The 27748-nt window shown below is 48.9% G+C and overlaps 2 protein-coding genes and 1 long non-coding RNA gene across 9 annotated transcripts; 1 reads left to right on the top strand and 2 right to left on the bottom strand.

The window, feature by feature from the left end:
* On the bottom strand, positions 1 to 9877 carry Smim11 (small integral membrane protein 11). 5 transcript variants are annotated; one of them, XM_021628820.2, is made up of 4 exons: positions 9753 to 9877; positions 5719 to 5829; positions 2336 to 2501; positions 1 to 172 (listed from the first exon to the last, which is right to left on the bottom strand). In XM_021628820.2, exons 2-3 carry the CDS (start codon positions 5728 to 5730, stop codon positions 2349 to 2351), a joined length of 165 nt encoding a protein of 54 aa, XP_021484495.1. In that variant the 5' UTR covers positions 5731 to 5829; positions 9753 to 9877; the 3' UTR covers positions 1 to 172; positions 2336 to 2348. The 5 variants fall into 5 exon arrangements, with proteins under 5 accessions (XP_021484495.1, XP_060226731.1, XP_060226732.1 ...); XM_060370748.1 differs by lacking the exon at positions 9753 to 9877 and adding an exon at positions 9638 to 9752; XM_060370749.1 differs by lacking the exon at positions 9753 to 9877 and adding an exon at positions 8414 to 8519.
* On the top strand, positions 9859 to 27748 carry LOC132648606 (uncharacterized). 2 transcript variants are annotated; one of them, XR_009587045.1, is made up of 5 exons: positions 9859 to 9988; positions 10683 to 10803; positions 14204 to 14409; positions 19201 to 19537; positions 23761 to 27748. It is a non-coding gene; the product is annotated as an uncharacterized LOC132648606 (long non-coding RNA). The 2 variants fall into 2 exon arrangements; XR_009587044.1 differs by lacking the exon at positions 23761 to 27748 and having other exon boundaries at positions 19201 to 22179.
* On the bottom strand, positions 13758 to 18157 carry Kcne2 (potassium voltage-gated channel subfamily E regulatory subunit 2). Of its 2 annotated transcripts, XM_060370747.1 has the most exons (3): positions 17985 to 18157; positions 16772 to 16892; positions 13758 to 14493 (listed from the first exon to the last, which is right to left on the bottom strand). In XM_060370747.1, exon 3 carries the CDS (start codon positions 14473 to 14475, stop codon positions 14104 to 14106), a length of 372 nt encoding a protein of 123 aa, XP_060226730.1. In that variant the 5' UTR covers positions 14476 to 14493; positions 16772 to 16892; positions 17985 to 18157; the 3' UTR covers positions 13758 to 14103. The 2 variants fall into 2 exon arrangements, with proteins under 2 accessions (XP_060226730.1, XP_021484488.1); XM_021628813.2 differs by lacking the exon at positions 16772 to 16892.

Genomic DNA, 27748 nt, shown 5'->3' with positions numbered 1-27748 from the left:
TATTTCAGTAAGCAAAATACTGGCTCTTCTAAAAACAATAAAAATTCAAACTGTTCATCATTAAAGTTGAAGGTCTTGGCCAGAAGTGCATCCTGTGACATCCAGTAATTGCCCGATCTTTCTTCTCTCTTCTCTGCTGGAGTCCCCCGGGCTGACATTTAAAGAGAAAACTCTAGAAAGAAAAAAGACCACAGCGATAAAGGAGGCACGGGGCAACACAGCCTGGTGCTTTCACACTGGGCACCAACTGTGTGCGAGCTTTCGGGCCCAGGGGAGGCTGCTCAGCTTGACCTATTAATCAGTGCGTTTGGACACACGGTTTCTTGCTTTGATGCAGGCCCTGGACAAGCTGTGGGCCTGACAGAAAGGGTTAGCTCCTGGGTCAGTTCTACACAGAGGGGTGCACACCCACGCTCAATGAAAGAGCGGGGCCTGATGGGCACTGATGACTCTCGGCTGAGAGCAGCCATGGCTGCCAGCAACGTACTCTAACTAGTACCTTAACTAATGCCATCTGCCCCCAGCATTTTAAACTGCTAACCACCCCGCCTCCAACTAGCACTGAGGCCCAGACTTCCTGCTTATTTTGCACTTCAACGCCTAAGACAAATTTAGGAAGGTAAGACTCCACAGTGCTGAACTCTTCTGCCTGGCAAGGTCTCAGGCCCTGAGAACCAGCGAGCGGTGCTGGTTTGGGAGTGGCAGACTGGCGGCAGCGCTCCTACGGCCCTGTTCTTGGTACACTTGGGGGTGACACAGCTTGGGAGTGAGTAGGGTGGCTCAGCTCCCAGCTCTGCTCAGCTCCCAGCTCTGCTCAGCTCCCAGCTCTGCTCAGCTCCCAGCTCTGCTCAGCTCCCAGCTCTGCTCAGCTCCCAGCTCTGCTCAGCTCCCAGCTCTGCTCAGCTCCCAGCTCTGCTCAGCTCCCAGCTCTGCTCAGCTCCCAGCTCTGCTCAGCTCCCAGCTCTGCTCAGCTCCCAGCTCTGCTCTCCACTGCTCTCAACCTGACGTCACCTCAGGGGGTGCCAGGAGGGTGGAGGGAGGCAGCCCTGCGTGAAATGCTCAGTGAAATGCCTAAAAGACCTCTCAGTGCCCCAGTCTCCAAGGGAACACCTGCAAAACCATAGGGTCAGGTGGGCAGCACTGGAAAGCCAGGGGTGCAGCCCACAGCGACCTGGAGCTAAGCAGACTGGGTAAGAATCACCTGGTGGATTTTCAAAGGAGCAGCTGCCCAGCCATGGACACTGTGGACATGTGCCCTTTCCTGAGGCTGGAACCTCCTTATAAGCAGCACCAGAATCCAGACAGCCCTGGGTGGAATTCTGATCTTCAGCTGCATTCTGGAACCAGAATCTAGGATTGAGAATCCCTGCTCTCCATACTAAGAAAGTCTCGGAGTCCAGCTTGGTAAGTATAGAAACATATCCACACGTGAGAAGTGAGAATCAGTGGTCATGGTATATGTGTGGCAAGGCCCAAAGTGTAGTCCCCAGGCTGTCTCTGACCCTGCTGCCTGCCTTTGGATCCCTTTCCCCTAGCTGGGCTGCCTTGTCTGGCCTCAGTGGGAAAGGATGCGCTTAGTCCAGCTACAATATGAGATAGCAGGGAGAAAGGGGAGGAGGATGGGGGAGGAGTATGCCGGAGGGGTATGCGAGGGTGGGGCTGTGATCTGGATATAAAATGAATGAATAAATAAGTTGGATAGAAAAGAATAGTCCCAGGACCCTTGAGTCCAGACCTCTCCACGAATGGTCCAGACCCCCCCTCCCCCAACACACAATGAGCTACAGTGATGTGCAAGGCCCATGACTGGGGCGGAGCTGTCTGCAAGGGCTTGTGAGGAACACTGGGCATAAAAGTTGCTCCGATCCAAGAACGGCCTGAAAGCACAGGAGGTGGACTGGAGACAAAGGAGGATTGACCAGGTTATGAACGGACTGGGAAGGGATTCTTTGCCAACAGGCAAGTCGGACCTCATCCTGAAGATAACAGGGGTCCTTAATGTGACCTGAGTCTCCATCTCCACTAGCATGTCAGCAGATTCATGCAAGGCTACATGCTTGCAGTTCTCGGTACACGGGCTTCTCCAAAGCTGAAGCCAGGGTTCTGAGCCACCCCGTCCATAAGGAAACACAACAGGCTTGGAGTGGAAGCCTGATATTCTAAATGGGCAGCAGCGGGCTGGGGGTGGGGGCAGAGAGGCGGGGCTTTGTGCCCTGTCTGGGGGGGCATGCTCCCTCTTGCAGCCCTTCAGAGGAAGGATGCAGAGACCTCAGGCTGCCACACCCTTGGCTAGGTGCTGCGGCCTCCAGACAGGTTCTGTTTACAAGGCTGATACCTCTGATGTCTCCTCAGTTCTCTTTCTTCTCCGCCTGCTTCTTCTCAGCTTGAAGTTTTGCCTCCAGGCGTCTCCTTTGGTACATTTTCACTCCGGCAAAGGCCAGGCAGAGGATCAGGGTTTTTGCTGCTAAGATATACAGCAGCAGGGGCACGTGATCGAGAACCTCAAGGGAAAAGACACAAGCTGATTGCTCCCGCACTGACTTGGCCGGTCTCCACTTCCTCTGTTCCGCAAATGTTACTGAGCGCCTAGGATGTTTCCAGCAGAGGCTGGTGTGTGTGTGTGTGGGGGGGGTCATCTTGGTCATCCTGCAAGCCCATCTTGCAGGAGGGCTCAGCCTACCATGGGCAGCACCATGCCCAGGTAGGTAGCCCTGGGCTGTGTGAGAAAACTAGCTTAAGGGGCCAAGGATGGCCGGGGGTTAGAATGAAGCCAGTCCTCGGATCCTGATCCAATTTACATGCATCCACGTCCCTCCAATCGTATCTAAATCCTCTGTGATTCACTCTTGGTTTCGGGGTATGTGTTTAGCAAATGGGGCACTGGCTGCTCTATGCTGGGAAGTCCCTGTACCCTAAGAGCCTTCTGCAATTGTCCCTAACTACGGGGAGGTCCTAACTGGCGAGGAGACGCAGGCCCACAGTTGAGGCCTGACTCTCCATTACTGCATTTCCTGGTAACACACAGCTCACCCTCGCACCCTAGTCAGTTTACAGTTACGGCACGCAGCCAGCCACAGCTCAACGGGATCCAACACCTTAGAAACTGTCTGACCATTGGGAATGGATCTCTGATAGAGTAACGGCTACCGCGGCCGAGGAAGAAGATAAATGCTCAGATTGCTTCATCTCTCTAAGACAGGTAACTGCGTCCACTTTCAACCACTAAGAAAAGATGGAGCCGCGTACGCACACTGCCAGATTGCGATGTGACGGTGCAAAGGACAGCGACGGCGTTCTCCATGTTCACAGGGATGGCCTAGGCTGCTGATGTGGCTAACACACAACCCCCAACACACACACACACACGCGCACACACGCGCACACACTTGCCGCAAGCCCCCAGGCTTTTCTCCTGAATCCCACACTCCAAGGGTGAAGGCTCCACTCCACGCTCACTAACCAGCCCTTGGCAACTGTGAAGCATTGCCACACACGTTTCGCAGGCTGCTCCAGGCGGCCTGCAGCCCACTCAGTCTCAACAGTGTACTGTCTTAGCCCTATGAAAACACCCTGGGTTCCAGTCAGGTGGAGCCCACATCACAGCCCACAGATCTTATCTCAACAGGAAGTTACAAAAGCATGCTCAAAGGGAAATACCACAACAGACACAGGCTAAGTGGCTTCACTATTTATTTTCTTTTTATAGGAGCTAGAGAGGCAAGAGTTTCCAGGGTGTGGGAGAGGGAGGGCAATGCCAGCAGAGGGCACGGGCACTAATGGGCTAAGGAATGGGCCCTTTTCCTGCCCCTTCTAGGGCACTGGCTTCAGCTGGCCTCAGTTTCCCTCCGATTTCCTTTTACCTTTTATCTTTCAAAATATGCAGACCTGTAAGGGGGGAAATGACTACTGCTTCGGTGGGTGAGATGAACTGCGTGTGTTGCATGTCCTGGTGCACTTGCTTGTGGTTACATGAGGGTTATTCTTCTTTCATTCTTCACTGAACATGGAACCCAGCTTACTGTTTTGCCTAGTGTGGCAGGCCCGCAAGGCCCTAGGATCTTAGGATCTGCCTGTCTTCACACACACACACACACTGACACACACATGCACGCACACGCGCACACACACGCACACACACACACACACACACACACACACACATAGATAGCCTGTGTAGTCAAGGCTGGCCCTGAACTCCCGATCCTTCTGCTCTACCTCCCCACTGCTGGGATTGCAGGTGTGCACCAGCCTGGCAAAGCGGCTGTTCTTTTAACCGACCTCTGCCTCACCTCCAGGGTTTCAAGGCATTTAAACGAATCGTACCCTTTCCCTCTATGGTAAGCAGGGCTGCTGCAGCCCACAGCCCTCAACCTCTGTCAGAACATTCTAGAGGAATCTTTCGCATTTATTTCTCAATCCATTCAACTTGCCTTTGGTGCTCCCATGGGTAATTTAGGACTTTTTTTTTTTTTTTAAGGTGGTTTCCATGAAAACTGAGTTGAATTCTTTGAGAGATTCAAGTGTGGCTAGGAAAAATAAAACCAATGCTCTTGGCAAAACCACTGTAAGAGATTATGGAGGAGGGCCGTAAAAACTGGAATTCTGGAAGATCTTCATCCAGTGACTTCAACCCAGGCGTGTGCATCAAAGTGCTAAACCATCTGCAGCCTGAGGCTAAGCACTTGTAGGCCTAGTCAAGGTAACCCCCAGGGCACGCTAAGGGCCTGTCTCCCAGGTCCTTCTCCATCTCTCAGAGTTGACACCAGAGATCAGCCTCCATCCATGATGGCTCCACCTCTAAATACCATCACACTGGCCTCGGAAGTACAACACACAGATCGCACAGGCACAAACATTCACCCATTACATTGACTTAAAGAAACAAGAATGTGAAATTCTAACAGAAGTTTGAAAGGCCTGCTTTCTGCAAGAAAAGTAGAACAGGTCTAAAGCTGAGAGAGGTCCACCCAAAAGAAAGGACTAGCCTTCCTCCAGAAGTCTGAAGAACAAATGCAAATTTACAAGTTTTAAACTTGAAACAATCAAATGTGATTATATTTTGTCTACTTTGTTTAAAAAAAATCCCCATTCCCACCAGGCTCCAGTGAACATCCAAAGCCAGAGTAACACACATAGCCCTGGTTAAACTTACAAAGTCACAAAATAAAAGAAAAAGCCATGGATGTGAAAAGGGGTCTTAGAGGGAGGAAGGGAAGTTGACAGGAGTGGAAGGAGAAAACAGGCTGGGAGTGAGAATCTCAGCATTATATATGTACAGAAGCTTGCTGGAGAACAGACTTAATTAAAAAAAATACCACTGCATGGATACAGAGTATCGACTCTACTGCCGCTCTTAATTCCCTACAATCATGAATGCTACCTTTTGTATCACTGTGAAAGACTTGTTCCCCAAGGTGATGCTACTACAAAATGCCATGAACCTTTCAGGGAGTGGGCTGTTAGGGAGGTCCTTAGGTCACTGGAAGGCTGTCTGCAGAGGGGGTGTGGCACTCTGCCTCTCCTTCCACTTTGCTTACTGGTTCCTAGAGTGAGAAGTCTTACATCCCGGCAGGTCCACAGCAAGGCTGGAACTTCCAGGCTCCCAAAGCTACAAGTAAACCAGCTAACCAGCTCAGGTGTCCCACCAGTGTGACAGAAATCATATGTGGAAAGACAAAAACAAAACAAACAAACCATAAATTTTAAAACTACTCTCACCTTCCAGTTCATGGCGGGCCAGTTGTGAGTTCACTCCTGACCAGTGCAACTGGTAGACACAGTCATGAAAGGCCGATGGGAGGTCAGGTCCGAGGAACTGGGTGTTCTCACCTGGAGGAAGGACGAGGAAAAGAATCAGGTCAGTGCGGTTCCTCCAGGGCAGAGCACATCAGGGCGCCATGTCTCCCAGAGAGCAGGCAAGCGCTGCAGACGTAGGTCAGGAGTCCACACAAGGTGGGCCAGGGCTCTCCCGTTGGCAGCTCCCTGCACAGCACTGCTCCCGGGACATCTGCCCCATCTCCTGATGTGCACCTGGAGCCTGCACTCATAAACGGACCCCAACCACCTCCCGATGCTAAGACAAGCTACTTCGCTCATCCTGGCTTTTAAAACAGTTATCTGGGAAGAATAAGCGAGAGAGCAAAATACTATCCTATAATAATAATAATAAAAAGTTCATTTGTACATAAAATTCCTTCTAAAGAGTAAAGGAGGCCTAGAGCAAGTGACAGTGCGGAGACAGCCAGAGGACAGGTATTCTCCAGGGCCTTATGGCTCATTATCTTATGGTACCTGCCCCACTGCGGAGCGCTTTAGATCTGGATAAGGTCACACTGTGACCGCTGACCAGACGGGACCTACTGTTTCTGAAGCCTGACTCCACGTGCCAGTCCGTGCCACTGTGCTTAGAGGAACGCAGCCGACTAGTTTGTACTTCACTACCTTTAAAGAGGGAGGATAAGGCTTAGGTAATGCACCCAGGCTCTCCTGGGTGTGGCTGGCATCTGAGCTCATCCGGTACCTGAGGTCTCTGTCCCAAACATTATCTCCAGGTTCTTGGCATCTTATTAAAAAAAAAAAAAAAAAACTGAAAATGCACACAGAAAAGTGTGAGGACATCTGTTCCAAAGCACAGATATAGTACAGGACGGATACTTTACAAGGAACCAAAGAGCTACCTGAGCTAGGTGGGCAAGAGCACCAGGTTGCTGTCCATGGCTTCCTTTTTCAGGTTCAGGAGGGGTTAGGGGATGATTCCCAGGGGTGAGGGATAGGTGTCCTTTTGGTTCTAATTGATAAGCTTGGGGTTCACATCCTTTCCTATATGCATTTGATTTTAAACCTATATGCTCCCAATTAAGCATAGCCAAAAGAAGGCAAATAAGGATTCCCCGAAATGTTCATGTTGAGGTCACAGTTTGCCTTATCGTGCATACACCCAAAACCAGTATATGTTGGATCTAGCCATGTTCCCTAGTTTCAGGGTATGTTTGGTCACCAAAGAGGAATTATTGAGGGTTGCTAATGAGCTATGAGGCGTGCACGCAGCTCCACATGGGGGTGGGCGTGGGGGGGGCTGGGGGGATCCCAGCTTGCAGTGTGGGGAAGGCAGTCTGTGTAACTCAAGCCAAGCAGACTCCGTGGTTTGCCTTTCCTTGCCTGTCTTACATTCAGCCAGTCAGGTCCGGGAGCTTTAGCCTCAGCCAGTCACCTCCACACAGAGAGCTTCAAAAGCCCTTTCCATCACAGGAACTTAAGATCAGAATTAGAAAAGCAACAGGAAATCTCACAGGCCTTTCGAATAGGCTTCCTTAAGTAAATTGCTAAGGGAGATGGTTTAGAGAAAAATTTTCAATTATGAAAGTATCTAATATATACAATTCAAACTATTCAAGGTTATAGAACCTTGAAAACCAGCCAGCTATTGGCACAAGGTGACCAAGTTTCCCCCTTGACTTGTGTGAAGTCAGGTACGCTAATAAGCAAGTAACTCAAAGCTCTATTCACACGTGATAGCGGTGGCTGAAGGTGCGGCTACCTTCATGCCTTTGCCTTCGTGTGGCAGCAGATTCCGACCAACGCTGGAAAAATGAGTTCTCTGCGTGTTATAACCTGCTGCTAGCGGTTATACTTTGAATGTCTAGTAACCTTAGGGATTAGCCATGCTGTATATAACAACAAATAATTACATTCTTTTCCATTTTATTTTTATAATTCTTTTTTAATTGAATTGTGTACATATTATATAGTAGATGATTTAACTGTTTCCCAAATTCCCTATGTGAATTGATATGCACAGGATATTAGTCCCCAAGGTCAAGGAAAACAAATAGGTCCAAGAAACTTACAAGAGAAATAAAATGAACAAGAATGCCTAGGGGTCTGGAAGTCTGGCAAACTTATTACACTAGCAGCTATGTGACCTTGGTACTCAGCCTCTCAAAGCCTCCTCCATCAGTAAATTCCCCTTCAGAAGCTGGTCAGTAATTACAAAGAACCATGAGTGACACTCAGAATGCACTAAATCAATGCCAAACATTATTATTTTGATACTCTCTCTTTTGCTAATGGGCCTGCCAGATAGCAAACAGCAATGGGGCGGGATGTAGTCAGTGCAAGACAGCCAGGCGTGGGATAAAGAATAGGGAAGAAGGACAGAGGGACTCCATAACAGCAGGGCATATGACCGGGAAAACCATTAACCTCCTGAGCCAAAGTGTAATAACAGGGTCCAAAGACTGAGTCTCCCACTCTGGAATTCACAATTCTAGACCTCTCTGATGTCACAGAGCCTAACGGCAAAAAGAGTGGCAACTAGAGGGCTTAAAGGTCTCTAAGGAGAGAGAGGGCTCTGGGTGTGGCTCAGCCACAGATTTCCTTACAAAACAGTCACAAAGCGCTGGGTTCAACCCACCTAAGCCACAAACCTAGCGGGTGGTCCACACCTGTTAGCCTAGCACTTGGGAGGTGGAGGATCAGGGTTCAAGGTCATCCGAGGCTACAGAGAGTTTGAAGCCAATCTCAGACACAGGTGTTCCTGCAAAGAAGGGGAAAGAGAAGAAAAGCAGAGGAGGAGGAAGCAAACGAAAAAGGAAATCTGTAATAGCCATAGTGTGTGGGGTGAATCGATGGCGCAAGCAGCGCAGATCAGCCTTGCTTACTTTCACCCACCGCTTTAAATTACACGCACCAAAACAGACATTTTTCATGGCGGCTTGCAAGCCTTCTGCAAGGAGAGGACCAAGAAAGCTAAATTTAACAGTCTGCCCTGATATCGTGTATCAGATATTGATGCCCTTCAGAAACAAGAGTCGGCTCGCGGCAGGGAGAAACAAAACCAAAGGGGCGGACAGCTGGGGGGCTTTAAAATAGAAGAAAACGCAGGGAGGAACTATTCGGCTTGGCTGAACACTCAGAGACGGCAAAAGGGCTTAGATGAAACTGCTACTAGTTTTGATCTTTATCGCAAAGTATCTTTCCCCCCTCTTTGCCAGGCTTTATTCTAGAAACAAACAAACAAACAAAAGAAGATATTCACTCATTTTGATGACGCCAGTTAAGACAACATGGGCAACATACTCCTCACGGTCCCTTTGCTTCCGGGCAGGGCTGACAAAGTCAAGGCATGTAACCCACTCACTCTGGCCACGCATCACCCGAGCAGCTTGTGTGGACTCGGAAGCTGTTTCACTACCAGCCTCTAGCCCTTTCACTCCAATTCCTCAGCCAGCCACTGAAAAGTACTGTACGCTGGGGTCGCGGGGGAACCTCTGGGCCTCCTTAAGCCGCTCGGCCTTAGTTTTCAAGAAATCTAGACCCACCCTGTCTGGGTGGCCCAGACTACAAATTTCAATGCTGTGGAGATCCTCTGAGAGGCCACAGAGCTACGGTGCACCTCTCTGATGGATGGGACGGCACGCACACCTCATTCGGGCAGCGTTGGCGCCTGTATGCCTATGCAATCTGGGGCACCACAGGCTCTAACGGGGCTTTGCTATTCCTGGGCGACTTGGAGCACCCAGCAGGTTCACGTGCCCACTCCGCTAAGAGGAGAGTTAGAGGGCCGGGAGTTATCACCGCTCGCTCGCTCCCTCCCTCCGCCCAGCCTCCCTCCGCCCCAGGGCAAGGCGACCAGAACCTTAGGATTCCCGTGCGCTGCGTAGTAGCAGCCAGCAAGTGTCATCTGGAGAGAAGCAAGAACTCGGGGTGATCGCGGAATCTCCAGCGCCCCAAAGAGTCAATCACATACTTACAACCCAAGGCGGCAGGGCCTCCTCGCCTGGTGCTCACAAACCACGTCTTCCACAGTGTCGTCGGGAAAACTACCTGTCCCGAAATGCACCGCTCCCCACGCAAGCACCGGCAAGATGACGCGCAGACGCAGTGGCTCTGGGTTGCTGCCCGACGTGCTGCTGAGAATCCCACTCGGGGGTCGAGGAGCGAGTTGCTCAAAGCGCAGGCGCTATGGGCAGGAGGCCTGTCGCCCAAGGTACAGAGGCTCTTGCAGAAATCCACATAGGACCCCTGAGGGTGGTCCACGGGTGTGATGCGCCCTGGCGCCCTTTTCCGTGTCCCGGTGCATCCTCATCTTCAGCTGCGTTCTCTGAAAGTTGACTGGCTCTTCTCCACAGCTGAGGCAATGGGTCCCCAGTTGTTGTTTTTCCCAGGTTTAGCATTCTTCCGTGGGGACAACATGGCTGCTTCAACCGCTGGCATACCTGAAGGATGCCCTTGCGTTAGATTCCCCAAATCTTTTCTAACCAGTGGTTCTTCAAAGCGTGCCGGGTGGGAGGGCACAGACAGAGCAGCCCTGTACATGGCTGAGGAGAGGGAAAGCTCTCACCGAGCTCCTCACCTCAACACCGCCTGTTGTGGAGGGGGAAGCTGGTGCCCGGGGCTGGCATTAATTGCAGTGGCAAGGTGGATACTCGCCCGAGAAATGTAGCTTCAGATCTCACCATGCCTCTTTGTGGAGACGAAGTAAAAAATGCTAGCGTGCACAGGGCAAAGCAGACCTGCTTTTTTTTTTTCCCCAGAGAACGTAATAAATACACCTTTGTTCTAAGAACTCTGTGACTGTCATTAACGTTAAATCTATGAGGCTTCCACAGGACACACTGTGATTATAACCATTTCACAGATGATGAACGGAAACACAAAGAATGTTTTTTTTTTTTCCCCAGAGGTTTAAGCCAGCACCTGCCTGAAAGGGGCTCAGCATAAGTGTGTGAGGCTGGAATCAGTCCCGTCACCTTTGAGACACCATCAAATCAGCACTTTAAGACAGAGCCGGTTGGTTCTCAGGTGTGTGCAACAGGCAGGCTAAGCAGAAAGAACTCTAAAAGGGAAGGGGTGGGGGAGGGCAGCATTTCCATTTGAAAGCCTTCGTTGGGTGGAAGGGGGTACTAGAGGGGCAAGCTGGGGTTAATGATCAACGACTGGACACCCACCACGCCTGTCCAGTGTGGTCGTTACCAGCACTGTTCACGCAACAAAATGCCAAAAGCAGCTTAGGGAGGAAGTGTTCCTCTAGGCTGGCCGGAAGGAGTCCACAGCGGGTGATGAAGGCTTGTGTCCCGTCAGGCAGGCCAGCCCGTGGAATGGTGCTGTCCTCGTAGAGTATGTCTCATCTAACCCAGTCTAGATAATTCCCCAGAGACGTGCCCAGAGGCGTGTCTGCTACCTGAGTCTAGATCCTGTCAAGCTGACTATATTGACTGGCACACAGAGATGTAGCATTTCTCCTCTTTCCCCCAAATAACTGAGTGATTACTGTCCATATTATAACTTCCCTTTCCAGCGATAATGATAAAATACGCTAACTAATGAAAGCCTGGATTGAGCCACCAGTATGTTTTCCTGGGTAACAGATAAACCAAGTGGAAATTTACCGACAGCAGGAAGAGGGGAGGGTTGGCCCTGTGGTCTGTGCTCTGGAGGAGAAACAAAGTACCCATCTATGACTTAGAGCTGCAAGGTGCACTACCCAGCAGTCTTCCGTCTGCATTTCAGAGAGAGATTTCCAGATGCTAGAAGGATTATTCGTGTAGGGTTCCCGTGTTTGCATTCCTAAGAGACACTTCTAGAAGGCAGGAGGATTACCCCTCAAAGGGAAAGCAAGCTTGTAACTGCACACCTTCTCCTTGCTCCGGAGGGTTCAGTAGCTGTCTGCCTGCTTGGGCTGCCCGGTAGTCAGTTCCTCTGCGCATGGCTGATTTGTCTCAGGCAATTACTTCAAGGGGTCGGATAACTGCTTTGAGCTGTTAGAAAAAATTTTTGATGTTTATTCAAGTCTCTTAGGATATGAAGGTCAATTCATAATTTGTACGAAGAATATACATTATTTACTGGCCAACTTGGGGCCTAGTCAGGAGGAAGGTTCAGGCTTCCTTGACTAAAACTGATAAAAAAGAAAATCCATTACCAGGATAGAGACCCTCGCTGGACACAGGATCTGGCTTTTCTGGCTCTGGGTTCTCTAGAATGTCTGTGTCAGTGTGCAACAGAATTTTAAGCTTCTGGTCTAAGGAAGGAGGCTGCTTATAGCACGTGTATTCTTGGGATATTAATGAATTTCTCTAACATTAGTTTCTCTGGCAGCAAAGTGCAAAAGTGTTGTAGGAAGCAGATGTGTTATGTATATTGTATCTCCTTTGATAACTCTAGAGAGACAAACACTGTAGTTGGCTTTGTGGTTTGTGGCCACCAAAACTCCCCCCAATATCTTGAATGTGGAGGAGGCATTTAAGAGGTCCCCTCCCCCCACTGAAGAAATGTGTGGCCTTTTGTGGAGGGAGTTTGACCTCATTGGGCTAGATTAACTGCCAGGAAACACGTGTCTGCTGTTTGGCTACACATGCCAGCTTGGCCTTTCTTGTATGAGGCCCTCGCCAGGAACCTCAGCTGCTGGTACCCAAGTTCTCAGAGTTCCTAGCTGATAGAACCACGAACTCAAATAAACCTCTACCAATTATCCAGTCAGGTGCTGTCTTAGGGGAACAGAAGCGGTCTTCTTTGAAGCTTGTCTTTGCAGTCCAAGGCATGAGGTCCCACTCACAATCACTGTGCCCTGGCCATGCAGAGGAACGACATGGGGTTTGAAGCACATGAGGATAAGGACCAGCATGTCTCTCATGGGCCTGGACATCAGCTCTCATGTCCCCATCGTCATGTCTCTGCTCTGACTGTATGGACTTCCCATTGCCCTCTTGTTCACATTCTCGTGCAGCCGACTCCCCCCCCCCCCCAGGGTGTGAGCCTCACCCCCGCAGCCCTCTCCCTGCTCTGTACCCTGTGAGTTTCTCCAGCTCAAGAGATCTGAATCTCCTCTCCCTCCCCCGTCCCAGGCCACAAACCAAGTGGAGAAGCGCCAGGAAGCTGGATTGATCTGGGTAGATTGCAGTTTTCTCACCTATAGGGTGACTGCCGAGACGCCCTTCAGCTCTGGCACGATGCTGTGTGCTCCATGGTGCAAAATATTCATTTTGGTTTTTAAGGATAGATTACTTTGTATGTACACATATAACATGATATTTTGAAGCACATGCACACTATGGAATGACTAACGTGTCATCTCATGTTATTACTCTGTGGTAAGGACACTTTACATCCACTCACTTAGTTTTTAAGAACAACAGGCATTGTAACTGATCTAGTTCTAGACAGTTCTAGGCTGGCTTGGACCCTCAGCTAGCTCCTCCCAACTCAGCCTCCTGGGGGTTGGGGTTATGGGTGTGCACCCCCAGGCCCCATTAAAATTTGTAACCTTTGGCCAACATCTCTCCAGCAACCCCACTGTGGTGCAAAGAATTCAGCAGCCACTGTCTAGCTTGCAGCAAGCATCTAATGGGATGTTCTGTAGCTTCATTTTGTTGAACATGTGTGAAAATAAGCTATTGTAAATAGGATCTAAAATTAAGTAAAAAGTGTGACAGGAAGAACTGCCATACTTTTTAAAGTAAGAGAACTCTTAAAGTTTAAATTTCTGTAAAAAATTAAAAATACATCTGGGTTACACTAGCTGGTTCTTGAATATTTGATGTCGCTGGTGTGGCTTATCTGTTCTTTCAGTATCTGTTCTGTCCTGATGTCCAAAATCAGCTAAGGACCAGGAGAGCAATGAATGTAAAAATAACCCCACACCTCTGTCCATTCATCACCCTAGACTCTGCGCCCACAAATCAGTAAGTAAATGCTTGCCTTGACAGCCCATGATAGATTTAAACCCCAGCTTCCAAATAAGGCGTCTGACTCATTCATAAATTGAATATGCTACATGCAAACTAACATTTCATGGGAGAGAAGGTTGAAGGGTTTGTACATCTCTGCCTTCTCTTCCCACCACCCCTGCCCAGGCCCTTTGCTTCATGTTTGCTTCTATTCCCATGGTTGAAATAGACTTAAATGACATTTACATCGCATAGCAAGTGAAAAGAAATCTTCCACACAGAGTGTCGTCCCCGACAGGCTGGGGAGCCGGGGATGGAAATGTCACCTGTGTCCCTTGGCCAGCCAGGCCACACAAGAAGTCGCTTTCTTCTGAGCAGGGACAAGTGGGGCTGGTGGGCGGCAGCAGCGCCTTCCCAGCTGGGCCCTCGCTATCTGTCAGGGAGACACCGTGAACCCCGATGCCCCCACGTTCTCATGGACGGTGGCCTTAGAGTCTTCCACATGCAAGACCTGACTTTTGTACTTCTCCTGCCAGTCCTCCACGATGTACTGATGGTACGGGTCCTGGGAGTGCTCCCGGCGCTTCGACTTCACGGTGCTCACCAGGATGGCCACCACGATGAAGGAGAACATGCCGACCATCACCATGAGGTACAGGATGACGTAGTAGAAGTTCTCAGCGTCGACCTTGGCCTGGAGTGCCTGCTCCTCCGCTGTGGTGTTTCTCCTCCAGTTGTCCATGTAAGTGATGAAAATCTTCTTGAAGACATCCTCCAGCGTCTGTGTCAGATTGGCGAAGGCAGTCATGTTTCTCCCTTGTTAGGACTAAATAATAAAGACAGATTCAGAAGGTTAAGGCCTTCCTCCATTTGGCTACCTCAGGGAGGCAGGAAGACGGATGCAAGTGTAGAGAACACAGTTTCTAAATCTAGCTGGTGATGGATTGAGTTCAAAATTGGGTAGTCTTTAAATTAAACACATCCATTTTTGTTCATTTTTGAATGTACTGTCACAATAAAATGTAACAGAAGACATAAAGCTATATAAAGGCATTTATACATCATATATGCACAAATTAAAATTGGGAAAGACTAGAAGGAAGTTGGTCAAAATGTGTACATATATGCGTGTATATATTACTATATATATTGCTTTTGGTGATTTCCTTGAACATTGAATTCTTATCAATCAACTTGCATTTCTTTTCTGCTGAAAAACACTGGTGACCTCTTAGCCACTAGCAAATGCACCCATGTATGTATATATGTAATAATGACATGCACCCAGCATGCTTGCAGTGGGCATTTTGCATTTACAAATGTGGAGATTTAGATGCAGCACTGAACCAAAAGTTTACAAAGACAGATTTTATTTTTTTAAATATGTTCTATGTCCTAGGCTTATCAGGTGTACCCAACCTGTGGCCCAAGATAGCTATGAATGCAGCCTCAGCTTCAAAGCATAAAGCTATTTAAAACATTATGGAATTATGTGGTGTGGTGTGGTGTGTGTGTGTGTGTGTGTGTGTGTGTATGTGGGGGGGCACATGTACTTTGGTAGTATGTGTGTATATTTGTTGCAATTTATGAGATTTTCTTTGTAACTACTTAATTACACAGTTCTGGTGTGTGAACTTTGTTGATAACATTTGTGACAATGTGAAAAGGTTGGTTGTGACTGTTAGACAGATTTTATACACACACACATTACATAAAGAGTATTTTAGATAGTGATAAAAAAAATCAGCCAAGCTTCCCCTCAGTCCTCCAGCCCCTCTGTCTCTTTCATCCTCACTGCCCAGCGCATCTGAAGCACTGTGTGATCCCCCTCAAAACATCCCTTAGGCTGCATGAGCCCTTCACTCTGCACAAGGACAACCTCTTTATAAGAAGGAAGCAGAGCTTTGCGGTCACATCACATCACAGCATTCGGGACCTTCCTGCTGTTCTTAAAATAACTTCCTAATTCCTTAACAAGGTTTGCCTGGCCTGACCCGAGTTTCCAGCTGGCCCACCTCTGCGCCTGTCCTTACGACATGAGGGGCAAGGCTTACATACAACCAACCAGGCTCACCCACATCTCCTCAGAGCCAGTTCTTGTCTGAGAACATTCCAGTCTAGCCTTGCTGCCCACTGTGGCCTGCTCTACCACCTGCACTGCTTGGTTCTCAAGGTCCTACCTTGTGAGTGGCCTTGAACATGGGGTAGTCCTCTCCTTCATGTGCAGCCTGTGCCAGGCACCCTCACCTGGAGAAGACTTCCTGACATTCTCCCATGAAACACATCTTCCCAAATTGCCCTCACTGAGAATCCTCTTCCCAATTCATATTTTTCTTCTGACTTTTTAAAAAGATATATTTATTTTAATTCTATGTGTGTGGGTGTTTTGCCTATATGCACGTCTAGGCACTGTGTGTGTGTGACTGGTGCCTCAGAAGGCCAGAAGAAGGTGTGGTATCCCTTAGAATTAGAGTTTTAGACACTTGTGAGCCACCATGTGTGCGCTGGGAACTGAATTTGGGTCCTGTGCAGGAGCAACTCTTAACCACTAAACCATAGCTACACCCCCTCATCTGACAACTTACGTTTTCAAAGGTCTATAAGATCTCTCCCTCCCTCCCTCTCTCTCTCTCTCTCTCTCTCTCTCTCTCTCTCTCGCTCTCTTCTTCCTTCTCCCTACCACTCAAAGCCTGGTATGCTCAAAAGAAAGTTAGCAAACACGAGATCGGTCCCAAGTACACACCAAGCACACTTCCCAAGAGGAGTGGCAGAGATGTGCGTTATCACCTGAAGTAAGGGTGTTTGCTGTGAAAGAGTATAGCCTAAATTATCTTTCTCCATAAAGTTTATGTATGCATATAGGAAGCTCTAAGTTCTGTTTCAGGGGACAGCCTGCAGGTATCTTGGGGTGAGAGATTTCGGCAGGACATTCTGCCGGAGCCACCAGGGTCGGCTTCCTGTGGACACAGTTGTCAGCCCCTGGACTCGAGTGGCCCACCCTGCCAGTTATTTGCTCAGCTCTTCACTGTTAAGCAGATCACAAGTGCGCTTTTGTTCAGATTTAATCATAGGCATGAAAGGGCCCGTGGGGATTAAATAAATACCTGAGCTCGGACCTCTGCCTAGGCTGAGAACGCAGAGTCTGCGGGGCTCACAGTTTGAACACCAAGGATATGGCTTGGTTGGAAAGTCTAGTGCTTCATGACTACAGGAGAACTCAAATTACTGCAAGAGAGCAATTTCATTGACAGAGATTATGTTAAAGCATATTCAAATTCTAAGCAGAATGCACTATGGAAGGAAAAGGGAATATTGGGACAAAGCGTGGTCAGAGAGAGGGAGAGGGAGAGGGGAGCCGTAAGGGAGAACAAACCAAAGCTAACTGTGTAGGAAGACATCACACATTTACACCAGCTTTCAATAGTAAAGTTGACAGTAAAGTGAATGTTGTGTACATTCATTTGAACTGTGTGAAATTGCCATCTCTGTAGGTCTAACTGGTCAGCATCATGTGGTCCCACCTAACAGGAACTGTATTTCTAGCAAATGGTTCTTAAGTCTCAGAACAGGATGGGCTCCTGGGGAGTACGAGGCCAGCCTGCTCTTTGGTAGGTGGCACAACGTTAGCCTGACCGCTTAGCTTTGTCTAAGATCAGGGCTCTCAGATGGGCCACTGTGCCTGGGCTGGAAGCCATGTGACCCAGGCCAGTGCCCAGTACTCAGTCTGTCCAACTGGAGGCCACATATTCCTCCTGTGTCTGGTTGGCTCAGGAAGGACAAAGCATGGAGACCCGGCTTTGAGCTTGCACTCTTCTGTTGGTTGTGCTCTGACTCTGAGCCACTGGACAGTCCCTTAGTTCTAGATATTTCCTACCACAAATAGCTGCTGTGTCCTGACAAGGACAATCTGGACACTACAAGCAAAGTCACATATATGTGTCCCCATGACCGAAGAAGATTTCTTTGCTCCAAATATGACAGAGCATGGCCCTTATCCAAGCCTGTAACAGACAGCAAAGTCTTGTATTTTTATGTCAAGAATAGAAAAAGATGTTATTACCTACAATTGGCATGAATCCTTCATTTACAAAAGCACTTCCAACATTTTCCTCTAAAGACAATTACTGAAGAAAGGAGCAAGGATCACTTAGGAAGTAAAGGAGGGGAGAGAGAGGGAAGGAGATGGGTATGAACGAGACTGCATGCCCAGATTTTTGTTTTGTTTTGTTTTGTTTTGTTTTGTTTTAGTTTTCTGAAAAAGGGGGTGGGGAAGCTATGTAATTTCTTAAAAAAGAAAAGGTGCATAATAAAACTTACCTCTGCAGTAGATGAGCAATGCAAGGGGCCTTCAGAAAGCCAGGCTCAGCCCCTCTTACTGGTATAAGCTCTGGAGGACTGTATAATAAATCCAGCAGGCTGGCCCTTTCAGCTTGAGCTCGGTAAGCCCTTGCTGTCTGGAGTCTGCAATCCTGGGCTTTTACCAATCCAAATGTTTAATCTTATGTGGAAAGTTAAATACTGGCTGGCAGCTGGGAGTTAACCTTGATGCCTTTGCAGGGGTAGGGCGTGGAGCTGCCCGGGGGGAGCAGGCTGTGCATGAAGTGGCTAAGTTTTCTCTGGGTGGCTGTCATGTGAACCTTCCCTGGGGAAATGTGGACTGACACCTGCTCACTCCAAGAAGGGCACCAATGACAGACAAAAGCAACGATCCCATCCAAAGCCATCTTGGTGAACCGATGAGTTTATCAGCGTAACTCATGGGACCATGGATGAGAGGTTCCTTACAGGAGTGTTGGCACCCCCGGATGGCTGGACAATTAAAAAGCCCCACCCATGTGAGGCTGCATAGGTGGAGTCTTTCCCCCCGACCCCCTGGAGATACTTTAGAACCTCCTGGGTTACATACAACTGGGAGAGGAGGGACATGGAGGAGAGTGAGTGAAAACCTCAGGTGAGGTCCAGCAAGCTTCCTTGATGCCTATAAGGAAAGGGCCACAGGCACCAGCAGCCATCTTGTTGAGCATCTCTCAGAGGTAGTCACATCTATTCTGATTAACATGGTGGCAGCTGTTGTGCTTAGAGCATTCCACCACAGGGACCCACTGTGTGCTCCTGCATCAGATAAGAATACAGTCCCTCGAAGACATACTCACAGGCCAATGTGATCTAGGCCATCCCCAGATAATACTAGGTTGTGCCAAGCTTACAATTAAAGCTGACCTTGGCACGGGGCGGTGGGGCAGCGGGGGTGGCGATCCTCAGAGCACTGGGGCTTACTGAGGCATGAGAATCGCCATGTGTCAGGGGCTTCTCCAAGGCTTTACTATACTAACGCCACATTGCCATTGTCACAACCCGGTACACACTACACTGTGAAAGCAACAGCTGAGGAATCCAGACACAGGGAGGAGCCAAATCCATGCCTACATTGGAAAAGGGCCAAGCAAAATCACTTAAGGGCTACATAGCTGGTTGTTACTTCGTGACGTATGTCACGGCCAGGTAAAATAAATGGGCTAACTTTGTTTTCCAGGTGGATTCTCCCCATCGGATGCTTCTCCAAAGGACGTGGTCTGGGGCCTGCTGGGTGTCAGAGGAAGGTGATATTACACCTGCTTCCCAGGATTCCACTTGGTTCCTAATTTCCTTCATTACATAAGACAAAGTTGAGCTATGGGCACCTCCACAGCAATGGAAGCCAGATGTTCAAATGAGGATTCATTGAGTTGGTTCTTCATAAATCAGCCTTGAAGGTCTGAATTCCATGGTCACAGTGAGGCCCTCAGAAAAGGGCAAGTCTGGTACCTGAAGTCAGTTCTGAAAGAAGGTCTGTCGTGAAGGTCAGGGGGTCTTGGAGGCTGACAGCCTAGGTAAGCAAACTCCTCAGCACCTCCACCTTTGTCTTCTTTAGCTATGAGATAAGGTGGCAAGAGTCCCTAGCTGGATTGTCATTAAATGAGAAAATGAAGATTATGCACTTAGCACATCACTTGGCACATAGTAGGACAGCAAATTCTGTAGACACATTAACTTTTACCATTGTGAGAAAGAAACACAAGGCATGCCAATGAAAAGCCACCATCCAGAAAAGAATGTTCTGGAACCAGGTGAGCTACTGCTCTTTAGTCATTTAGTTTAGAATCTCTCTTATCCACACCCCACTACAAAATTCACAAGACAGACTAAGGCTATATGACAAGAAACACCAGGGAATGGTCACAGAAGCAGGGTGCAAATATGGCCTCAGTATCAGGGGCCAAAGAAAATGGAGGGGCAAGAGTTGTGGGATGTATCTAGGCAGGCTGCAGTCTCCATCACTGCAACAGGCTCACTCGCCATCGCCTGTGGTAGAGGCAAGGTGCACCGTGTATAAACATGCTATTGAGTGATAGTGAACTCACAGGACCTGGGGACCCAGGACAGCACGTGGGAGGACTGTCTAGGCTTTGGGATCACGAACCAGTCTGATATCTAGTTATAAAGAGCAGCTGCCAGGAGACTGCTGCAGGACGTTTTATCCCATTGTGAACCCAGAAATTGTGTTCTGTAAAACCCTGTGTCTTGTTTGGTGTGGTTGAGCCTTATCACACACCTTTAATCAAAGGACTTTCTGTGTTTTGTAAACAGGTGATTATGGTGTGGTTCAGCCAGGCCTGACACACCTTTAATCCAAGAGCTTTCTGTGCACAAGATTTAATAAAGTTAACCCTCGGTCAAGGGTGAAGCAGGGATTAAAGAGTAGGAGGGACTTGGAGTTGGGGATATTTGAGACAGTGTGGAGAAGTAGGAAAGACTTTTTAGCTTAAGCTCTGTCTTTAGCTTTAGCATCAGCTCCTTAGCTCCCTGGTTTGGGGGCTTTGACCTAGCAAGCCTTTGGCCTTGGATTTCCATTTTGTTTATAACAATGGGAAACAAAGCACCTTCTCTCACACCTTGCTGTTTCTGCTGTACTTTCTCCTTTTTGCCCTAAACCTACCTCTTTCTATTTCATCCAGAAAGCAAGTGGCCACAGGGGCCTGCTGTCCCTACCTACAAGTTTCCAGTGGCCACAGTCCACTTTATTGTCTCTCCAGCCCGGCTGATCAGGCTGTCTGGAGCAGGTTACCTTTGCAAGGTCTAAGCTCAGAGGCTGTGTTTTTCAGAATGGCCACAGTGTGTCCCCACAGGACTGCCAAGTGTGCCTCACGGAAGACAACAGTGGAAGTCAGTCTCTCTAAAGAGAAGCCTTTCACACCCTCTGGGTCCCCTGTGCTGGCTTCATACTGTCTCATCTAACTGCTAACAGCCCACAGCAAGACTTTAGAGTGCCCCCACCCCCAGGAGAGTGATGGATACCCTCAGAAACTTCCTGAGGGTAATTTTAGACTCATAAAAACGTTGAGTCCCATGTACTATCCACTCAGCTTCCTGTGGTGATTATCTCTCATTACTATGCAGAACACAAGAAGTAGGTGACTGCAAGAAAAACACAGACTGCAGTCAGATCTCACTCCTTTTACGTGTGTGTGTGTGTGTGTGTGTGTGTGTGTGTGTGTGTGTGTGGTGTATATGTGCGTTTCATGAGCAGATTCAAAATATCACCAGCATATACAGAGGCAAGGCAGATCTCTTTGAGGCCAGCATGGGCTACAAAGTGAATCCAGGACAGCCAAGGCTACACAGTGAAACCCTGTCTTGAAAAAATGAAAAAAGGAGTGCCACCACAATTCCACTTTCCATGTGTCACCTGGGAGCAGGGGGAGCATGCACATACATTTTCACGTCTCTGGACAATGTTGAAGACCGTAAATAAATTTCATTGCGCCAGGTGTGTGTTCAGATTTATAAGCTGGTATGAGGCTAAAGAACAGGGAATCTCCAGCATTTGTGCCATTTAACTTTCTAATTCACCGTACACACAAATTCCAGTTGCTCCAAATTCTCCTGGCAGAGCCTCGATTCCCATTGCCTTTAGCTATGAGCTGCCAGGACTCTGGATATTAGAACCCCATGGGGTCTCAGAGATGATCCACTCTAAGCCTGAAGTCTTGCAGGAAGCATCCAGGATGTTAAGAGCGAGCCTGGCTGCCATGATCCCAGCACGTCAGTCTTCTGTTACTTTCATTCCCCTTTCTCTCTGCCGGAAGGCAGGCAGAACTAGACAGCCTCTAGAGTTGTGACAAAGGTCGGACAGGACCCAAGCACCTTTCAAAGCCTCAGAAAACAAGTCTTCCCAGGAAATTTGACCCTGTGCTCTGAAGCCAGGAGCCAGGCTGCAGCCACGCACTTAGACCTCAGCAGGCTCTGAGGGTTGAAGCCACACTGCATTATCTGCTTTGAAGAAATTACTTATGGCCCAGGTTCAAATCCAGTCAGAATCTGCAGCCTGCAGCCTGTCAGTCCTGTCAGCAGGTCTTGCCGCTCTTTAATGCCTTTGGTGACTGAATGTAGAATGCCAGGCACTTCAGAAGGCCCTGGTCCCTGTAATTAGGGCCAGGGAATGCCACCCGACTGATGAGAAAGAAAATCCCCCCAAATCAGATTTCCTGACTTAAGGTCTTGGGGTGGTGATCTGGTCTAGGTGATTCCTTCGCACAGATCCTGAGCGCACAATCTGTGAAAAGCTGCTTCTGTGATTTAAGCAGGTTTTCTCTCATTCCTGGGTTTAAATGTGCAACTTGATCCCCTTTCTGGGGTTTGTGTTTGAGAATCTGCCACCAGGGGGTGCCAGAGAAGTGACTTAGTCACAGATAGCCTAAGAATCACTTTACTGATTCTACTACCAGTGTCCAAGCTTGGGGTTCAATTCTAGCATTTCTGGCAGAGATATCTTTATCAAAATAGCAGACCTCCCTGCTTTCACTAAGGGTCAGCGATGCTGTCTGCTTCTCTCCGAAAGGGCCATACTTTATATTAAAAAATGTAAAGAAAGCCAATGTTTTCCAGCTGTTTTACACTAACACAGGTGTTCCTGCGACACAGAAAGTATCCGAAATCCATACTAACTTTGAGTGACCTAAAAGCCACTCAGCTCCCCGTGCAGATAAACTTGAGTCGTAAAGTAGCGTTTAACGCTAGGCTGGTTTGGTAGTCTTTGAAGGGCTGCAGCATTGTTTGTTGCCCTGAGTGGCAGAGCACAACAGTTCACTAATTTCCTTGTCTCCTTCCGTATGGACAGAGAACATCCACTCCTTCCTCCTCCAGGGCTGTAACAGGAGAGAAGAAAACAGTGGTTTGTGGGTTCCTGGTGGGCAGTCTCATGATTCTTTTTCCTGATTTGAAAGTTTCCTGTATAGGAAATTCTGCCCCTAGTCTTTGGATTTCAGATATGCTGTTTGCCTGGTAACTTTCACATGTGGGATCCTAATGGGTCCCTTGGTCTCCGTGGGATGATTTGTAATCTTAGCATTAAGCCTGAGTGAAAACACCTGTGTTGATTGAAGCTTAAGAGGTTAAGATTCAGCTTCAATCTCCGTAACAAGCTTCAGGTTGAGATGGATTCAGCCTCAGGCCTACCACTCACTTTCAGCAAAGCTAAACGTAAAATTCATCTCCTTCTGCACCCAAAACCCATCTAAGTGATTCTTAATATGGCTACTTTTCGCCAGTGTTTTGACACCAGCACATTGTGTCTTGTTCTCACAAGGCCATGTAGGAGAACAGAGCATCTGATCTGAAGAGATATTCCTTCATGGCTATCAAATGGATGCCCCTCTTCTCCTCAAGGCCAGCACCACTGACATTACACAAGAGCTTTCAGGATCCAGCTTTGAAGGTTAAGAAAGCTCCTTAGAGGGAGAAGAAACGAGGCCACCATGAGATGTCACAATGTCCCCCAGCTTTGGCTCAGAGAGGGAGGTCAGTGTCCAACAGATTTTGGAAGCTGCCTCAACCTCCAGACTTTCTTGCTATGCTGGGGATCACATCAGCCTCAAATTTGTTTTTCCTCAGGATTTCTATTTCTATTTGCAAGAAGCCTTCATTCAGGAATAGTCTCATGTTTGCACCAGAGCCTCAGACTTGAAGATGAAGTTGTGGTGACTGGGGTGGGGGAAAAGAATTTGTCTGAGGGATTGTACTCTATTCCCAAATAAGTTCTGTCTCTCTCTCCCAGCCAGACTCGCTATAAAAGGGAAAACTGGACAACTGGGCAGTGGGAAAGGAAGGGAGCTGTGCTGGCAACTGGGAGGCGCGGACACCGCACTGTTTACGAATTCCTGCAGCCAGCCCTGGAATCCAGATGCCGACAACTGTTTATGTGACAGAAATAGACCCCAATGCTGCGGGGCTAAGGTGGCTACTGGGAGTTGGGTCCCCTGTGGGGAGGTCGGAGGAGACAGATGCCCTGGGGCTCCAGGGCAGGCAGGTTTTCTCAGGCCAGTCTTCCGGGTGGGGTCTTTCATAGGACAGGCATGGCTATAAGTGGGAGAGCGGAAAGAAGACCCACGCCAGCATCTTCTCATTGTCAGTCGCAAAGGATAGAGTTAGTTCTTCAACCCAGAGGGGCATGACCTGCCAGCCACAGCACTGTCCCCGCCCAGCAGGCGGCATCAAAGAGTCCGAGCCAGCCAGTGTTCAGTGTAAGGCTTCTCTCCACAGCTCCACCTGGAGAAGACTCAGCCCAAACGCGTGGTTCTCATCACTGCCTGGTTGATACAGAGGTCTGAATGTTCTAGAGTCAGGAGCTGTGTCAGCCAATCAAACATGTTCCCCCAAATCCTGGCTCCAAGCTCACTCCTTTCCTCACACCCCTTGCTCCCCAGCCCTGAATGGATGATCTTCCTAAGAGATGTCTCATGAGATGCAGACTAGATACTTTCCCTCTTCAAAAACTCTCCAGCTGTCCCCATCTGAAAGAAGCCCGGCACAGTGGTCACCTAGCCCTACATCTGTCCCGTCCACCCAGCGTCCCCTGTGATTTTGAAGTCAGAGGTGTGTTTCATCTGCTCAAGCCTTGACCTGGACACAGCACCTAGCACAGCGAGGCAAGCTGTTAACGGGAAAACAGCATCAAGAGACAAGGGTGTGAGCCAAGCTTTTGTGTCTCCAATTGGGGTGTTTTCTATCACTGTAATGAAACTCCCAAGGCTGGATAGCTTTAAAAAGCAAATAGGTTTATATAGCTCAAATTTCAAGGGCATGGGGCCAGAAACAGCTCAAAGTAGATGGAGTCGCAATAGCAAAGACTATATTACCAGGCTGAAATCCAGGGAGATCTGAGAAGGCACCAGCAATGACCTTCACCTGGGCCCTATTTCTTAAAGGCTCCGCCATCTCTATACCACCAGGCTGAGGATCAAGCCTCTTACACAGGAACCGTGTGTGGCAGGACCCGTACCACATCCAAACCATGCACCTAACTCCTTACGTCGCTAGGGAAACCAGCGCTCTCGCGTACTGAAGCACGGCCTGAAGCCTCCTGGCCAGATCCGCATACCTGGATCCTTGGGCCTCTCTGTTGTAAGAGCTACATGCCTCAGGGACCAAGGCACGCCGTGTCTTCTTTCAAAGCTCCTGCCTCTCTGTAAACATGCTTTGCCTGGACCGACTCACCAGTCAGGTCTTCACTTGAATGCTGTCTCCCAGGGACAGCTGCCCACACAGCGGCTCCTTCTGTCTAGATACACAGAGCTGCTTACCCATGGGGAGGGGTGCTGCATGTAATATCGCCTGATGCCTTGTGGGCACTCATGTCCCTGGCAGAAAGCAACTGCAGGTAGTGAGTGCCCTGAGTCGCCTCTGCAGCTTGTGCAGTGCCTGGCTGCTCTGTCTTCTGCTTCCCTGCCTGATTCCTGGAGGGCAAGAAAGCCATCTGCTCCCTCCATCCTCCCAGGGCCTGGCAAGGACTGTATTACACTAACGAGTGGATTAATGAACACACCAGAGGAGGCCTGGCGGAACACAGGACAGCTGCAAAATGCGTCACCTTGAGAGGGCACCAAGCTTGAGCTCCATCAGGCCCCACAAGTCCCTTCAGGAGAGAGGTGAAGACCCGGGCCCTCCAGGAGAGAGGTGGCCTCCAGCTGCTTCACGGGACCTCGAGGGAAAGGAGAGCCACAGGTAAAACAACCATTTGCAGCTGTGTGTTGTCTTCTCTTTGGAGAAGTGAACAGAAGCCTGTGGGTGTGAATGCAAGGAGGACAGTTCCTGATGCTCAGATTTCTGATCTCAGATGCAGAGCCGAGGACAAACAGGCCACTCTTGGATGCCAAACCCATGGTGCAAAGGAGGCCAACTATGGCTGCCAGGATCAGCTCAGGCACACTCTGAGTCCCTATTCACCACCCCGTGGCCGCGGTCCTTTCCACCCACCCACTACCCCATTTGCCCCCAGCAGAAGACAGAACTTTCTGTCTGGGGGCTTGAGGCAAGCCTGCACATAATTAACTGTAATAATTGGCAGGTGGGTCACTGGCTTTCAATCCACCAGGGGTTCACGAAGAAACAAAAAACCTTGGATGCGCCACAGCTCATGTTTATAGCGTGGCCTCAGAGAAGCTTTAACCTTTCATGACCAGAAACAAATTGTGGGCAGCAGCTGTCCTGGGCAAACAAGAGACCCAGAGTAGCCTGGAAGCGAGGCATGGTCAGCCTCCTCCCTGGAGAAAGGAGGAAGCAGTCACCTGGCCTGTCGCTCTTCCTGGGAGTGCAGAGATGGAGGAGAAAGGAGGCTTGCCCAGATGTTTTCTCTTTCTGTTTAGGAGAGTGATCGTCACCTGCCCAGATTCCGCAGACCATGAATGCTCATGTTGGCCTTCCATGAACACCTGTGGTAACCGGGCTCTCACTGGCCTCACTCTAGGTGAGCCAACGTCCAACAGAATCTACTGTCCTCATGTCAGCTACACCCCAGTTGTGTCTATTCCCGCCGTGGCTGATCAACAGTGTGTTATCTTTTCTACTGAGGTTAAGAATCCTTCGCACGAAACTCCAGGAAGCCATAACAAGTAGATAGGAGTTGATATGAGAGCTAAGAAGAGCTCACCACTTTCAGAAGAAGCCAAAACATGTCATCCGAGAGTGATTACTAAGGAGAAAAATGAAGCAGGACTTACTTAGGACCATGGTACTGAGGCCAGTTACTGACAGAGGGGTCACTATGCCCTTCCAAAAACTGGGTTTCTCTCATAATAGATAACTTTTGAGGAGGTGACCGCTGCACGGGACTTCAAGAGAGACCCAGTCATGGTGGCCAGGGCTCAGCTAGCCAATGACACATCTTTTCTGCTTGTCTGGGTTGGAAATCTAAAGCCTGTTCTCCCATGGAGGTGGGAGGTGTGTGTTTGCCTTTTTTACCGCACTGCCGATCCTCAGCAGATTAAGTGTGTAGGGAACCCGTGTGTAGCTGGGCCTGGGGCCTGTTCTCCCATGGAGGTGGGAGGTGTGTGTTTGCCTTGTTTACCGCACTGCCGATCCTCAGCAGATTAAGTGTGTAGGGAACCCGTGTGTAGCTGGGCCTGGGGCATCTTCCCTGGGGCTCATATCTTGGAGTGGAACTGTAAGGCCACATAACGACTCTATGCTAAATATAAAATCTGGGCACGATTTTCCATAGTGAATTTACTATTTTATATTCCCACCGGCCATACGTGAGGCTTTAATTTTTCCAAATCATCCATGCAAACATGTTAGCTGCTTCCTCTTTTAGTGATGACCATTTTAATGGATGGAACGAGGTATCTCATTATTTTTTTAATTATTACATTTACTTAGCTATCTATTTGTTAACTTGCTCCCTGTGTTTGTGTATGTGGGTCAGAGGACAACTTGCCAGAGCTGGTTCTCTCCTCCAGCTTGTGGGGTCTGAGGTCAGAATTCAGGGCCTTGGGCTTTGGTGGCAGATGCCTGATACCTACCATCTCACTGGCCCATCGTAGTGATTCCGATCTGCATTTTGCTAAATGAATGGCTTTGAGCATCATTTTATGAGCTTTGTCAGACATTCAGTCTCTTTGAGGAAATGCCAACTCAAGTGTTTTGCTGTTTTTTAAGGTGAGCTGTTCATCTTGGTGTTGTTTTCACCATGAAATTGAGATCATTTGCTAGCCAGTGGGGTCAGGGGTGAGTCAAAAGGACATTGAAGTGAATCCAGTAAAATTATT

The sequence above is a fragment of the Meriones unguiculatus genome, chromosome 17 (assembly GCF_030254825.1).
Source record: "Meriones unguiculatus strain TT.TT164.6M chromosome 17, Bangor_MerUng_6.1, whole genome shotgun sequence".
Taxonomy (NCBI): domain Eukaryota; kingdom Metazoa; phylum Chordata; class Mammalia; order Rodentia; family Muridae; genus Meriones; species Meriones unguiculatus.
Note: the sequence above shows the minus strand (reverse complement) of the source record. Positions and strands in the feature narration are given on the sequence as shown.

Bases quoted from the DNA above. Each gene is read 5' to 3' on its own strand.
- Kcne2 (XM_060370747.1), bottom strand. From the start codon at position 14,475: ATGACTGCCTTCGCCAATCTGACACAGACGCTGGAGGATGTCTTCAAG.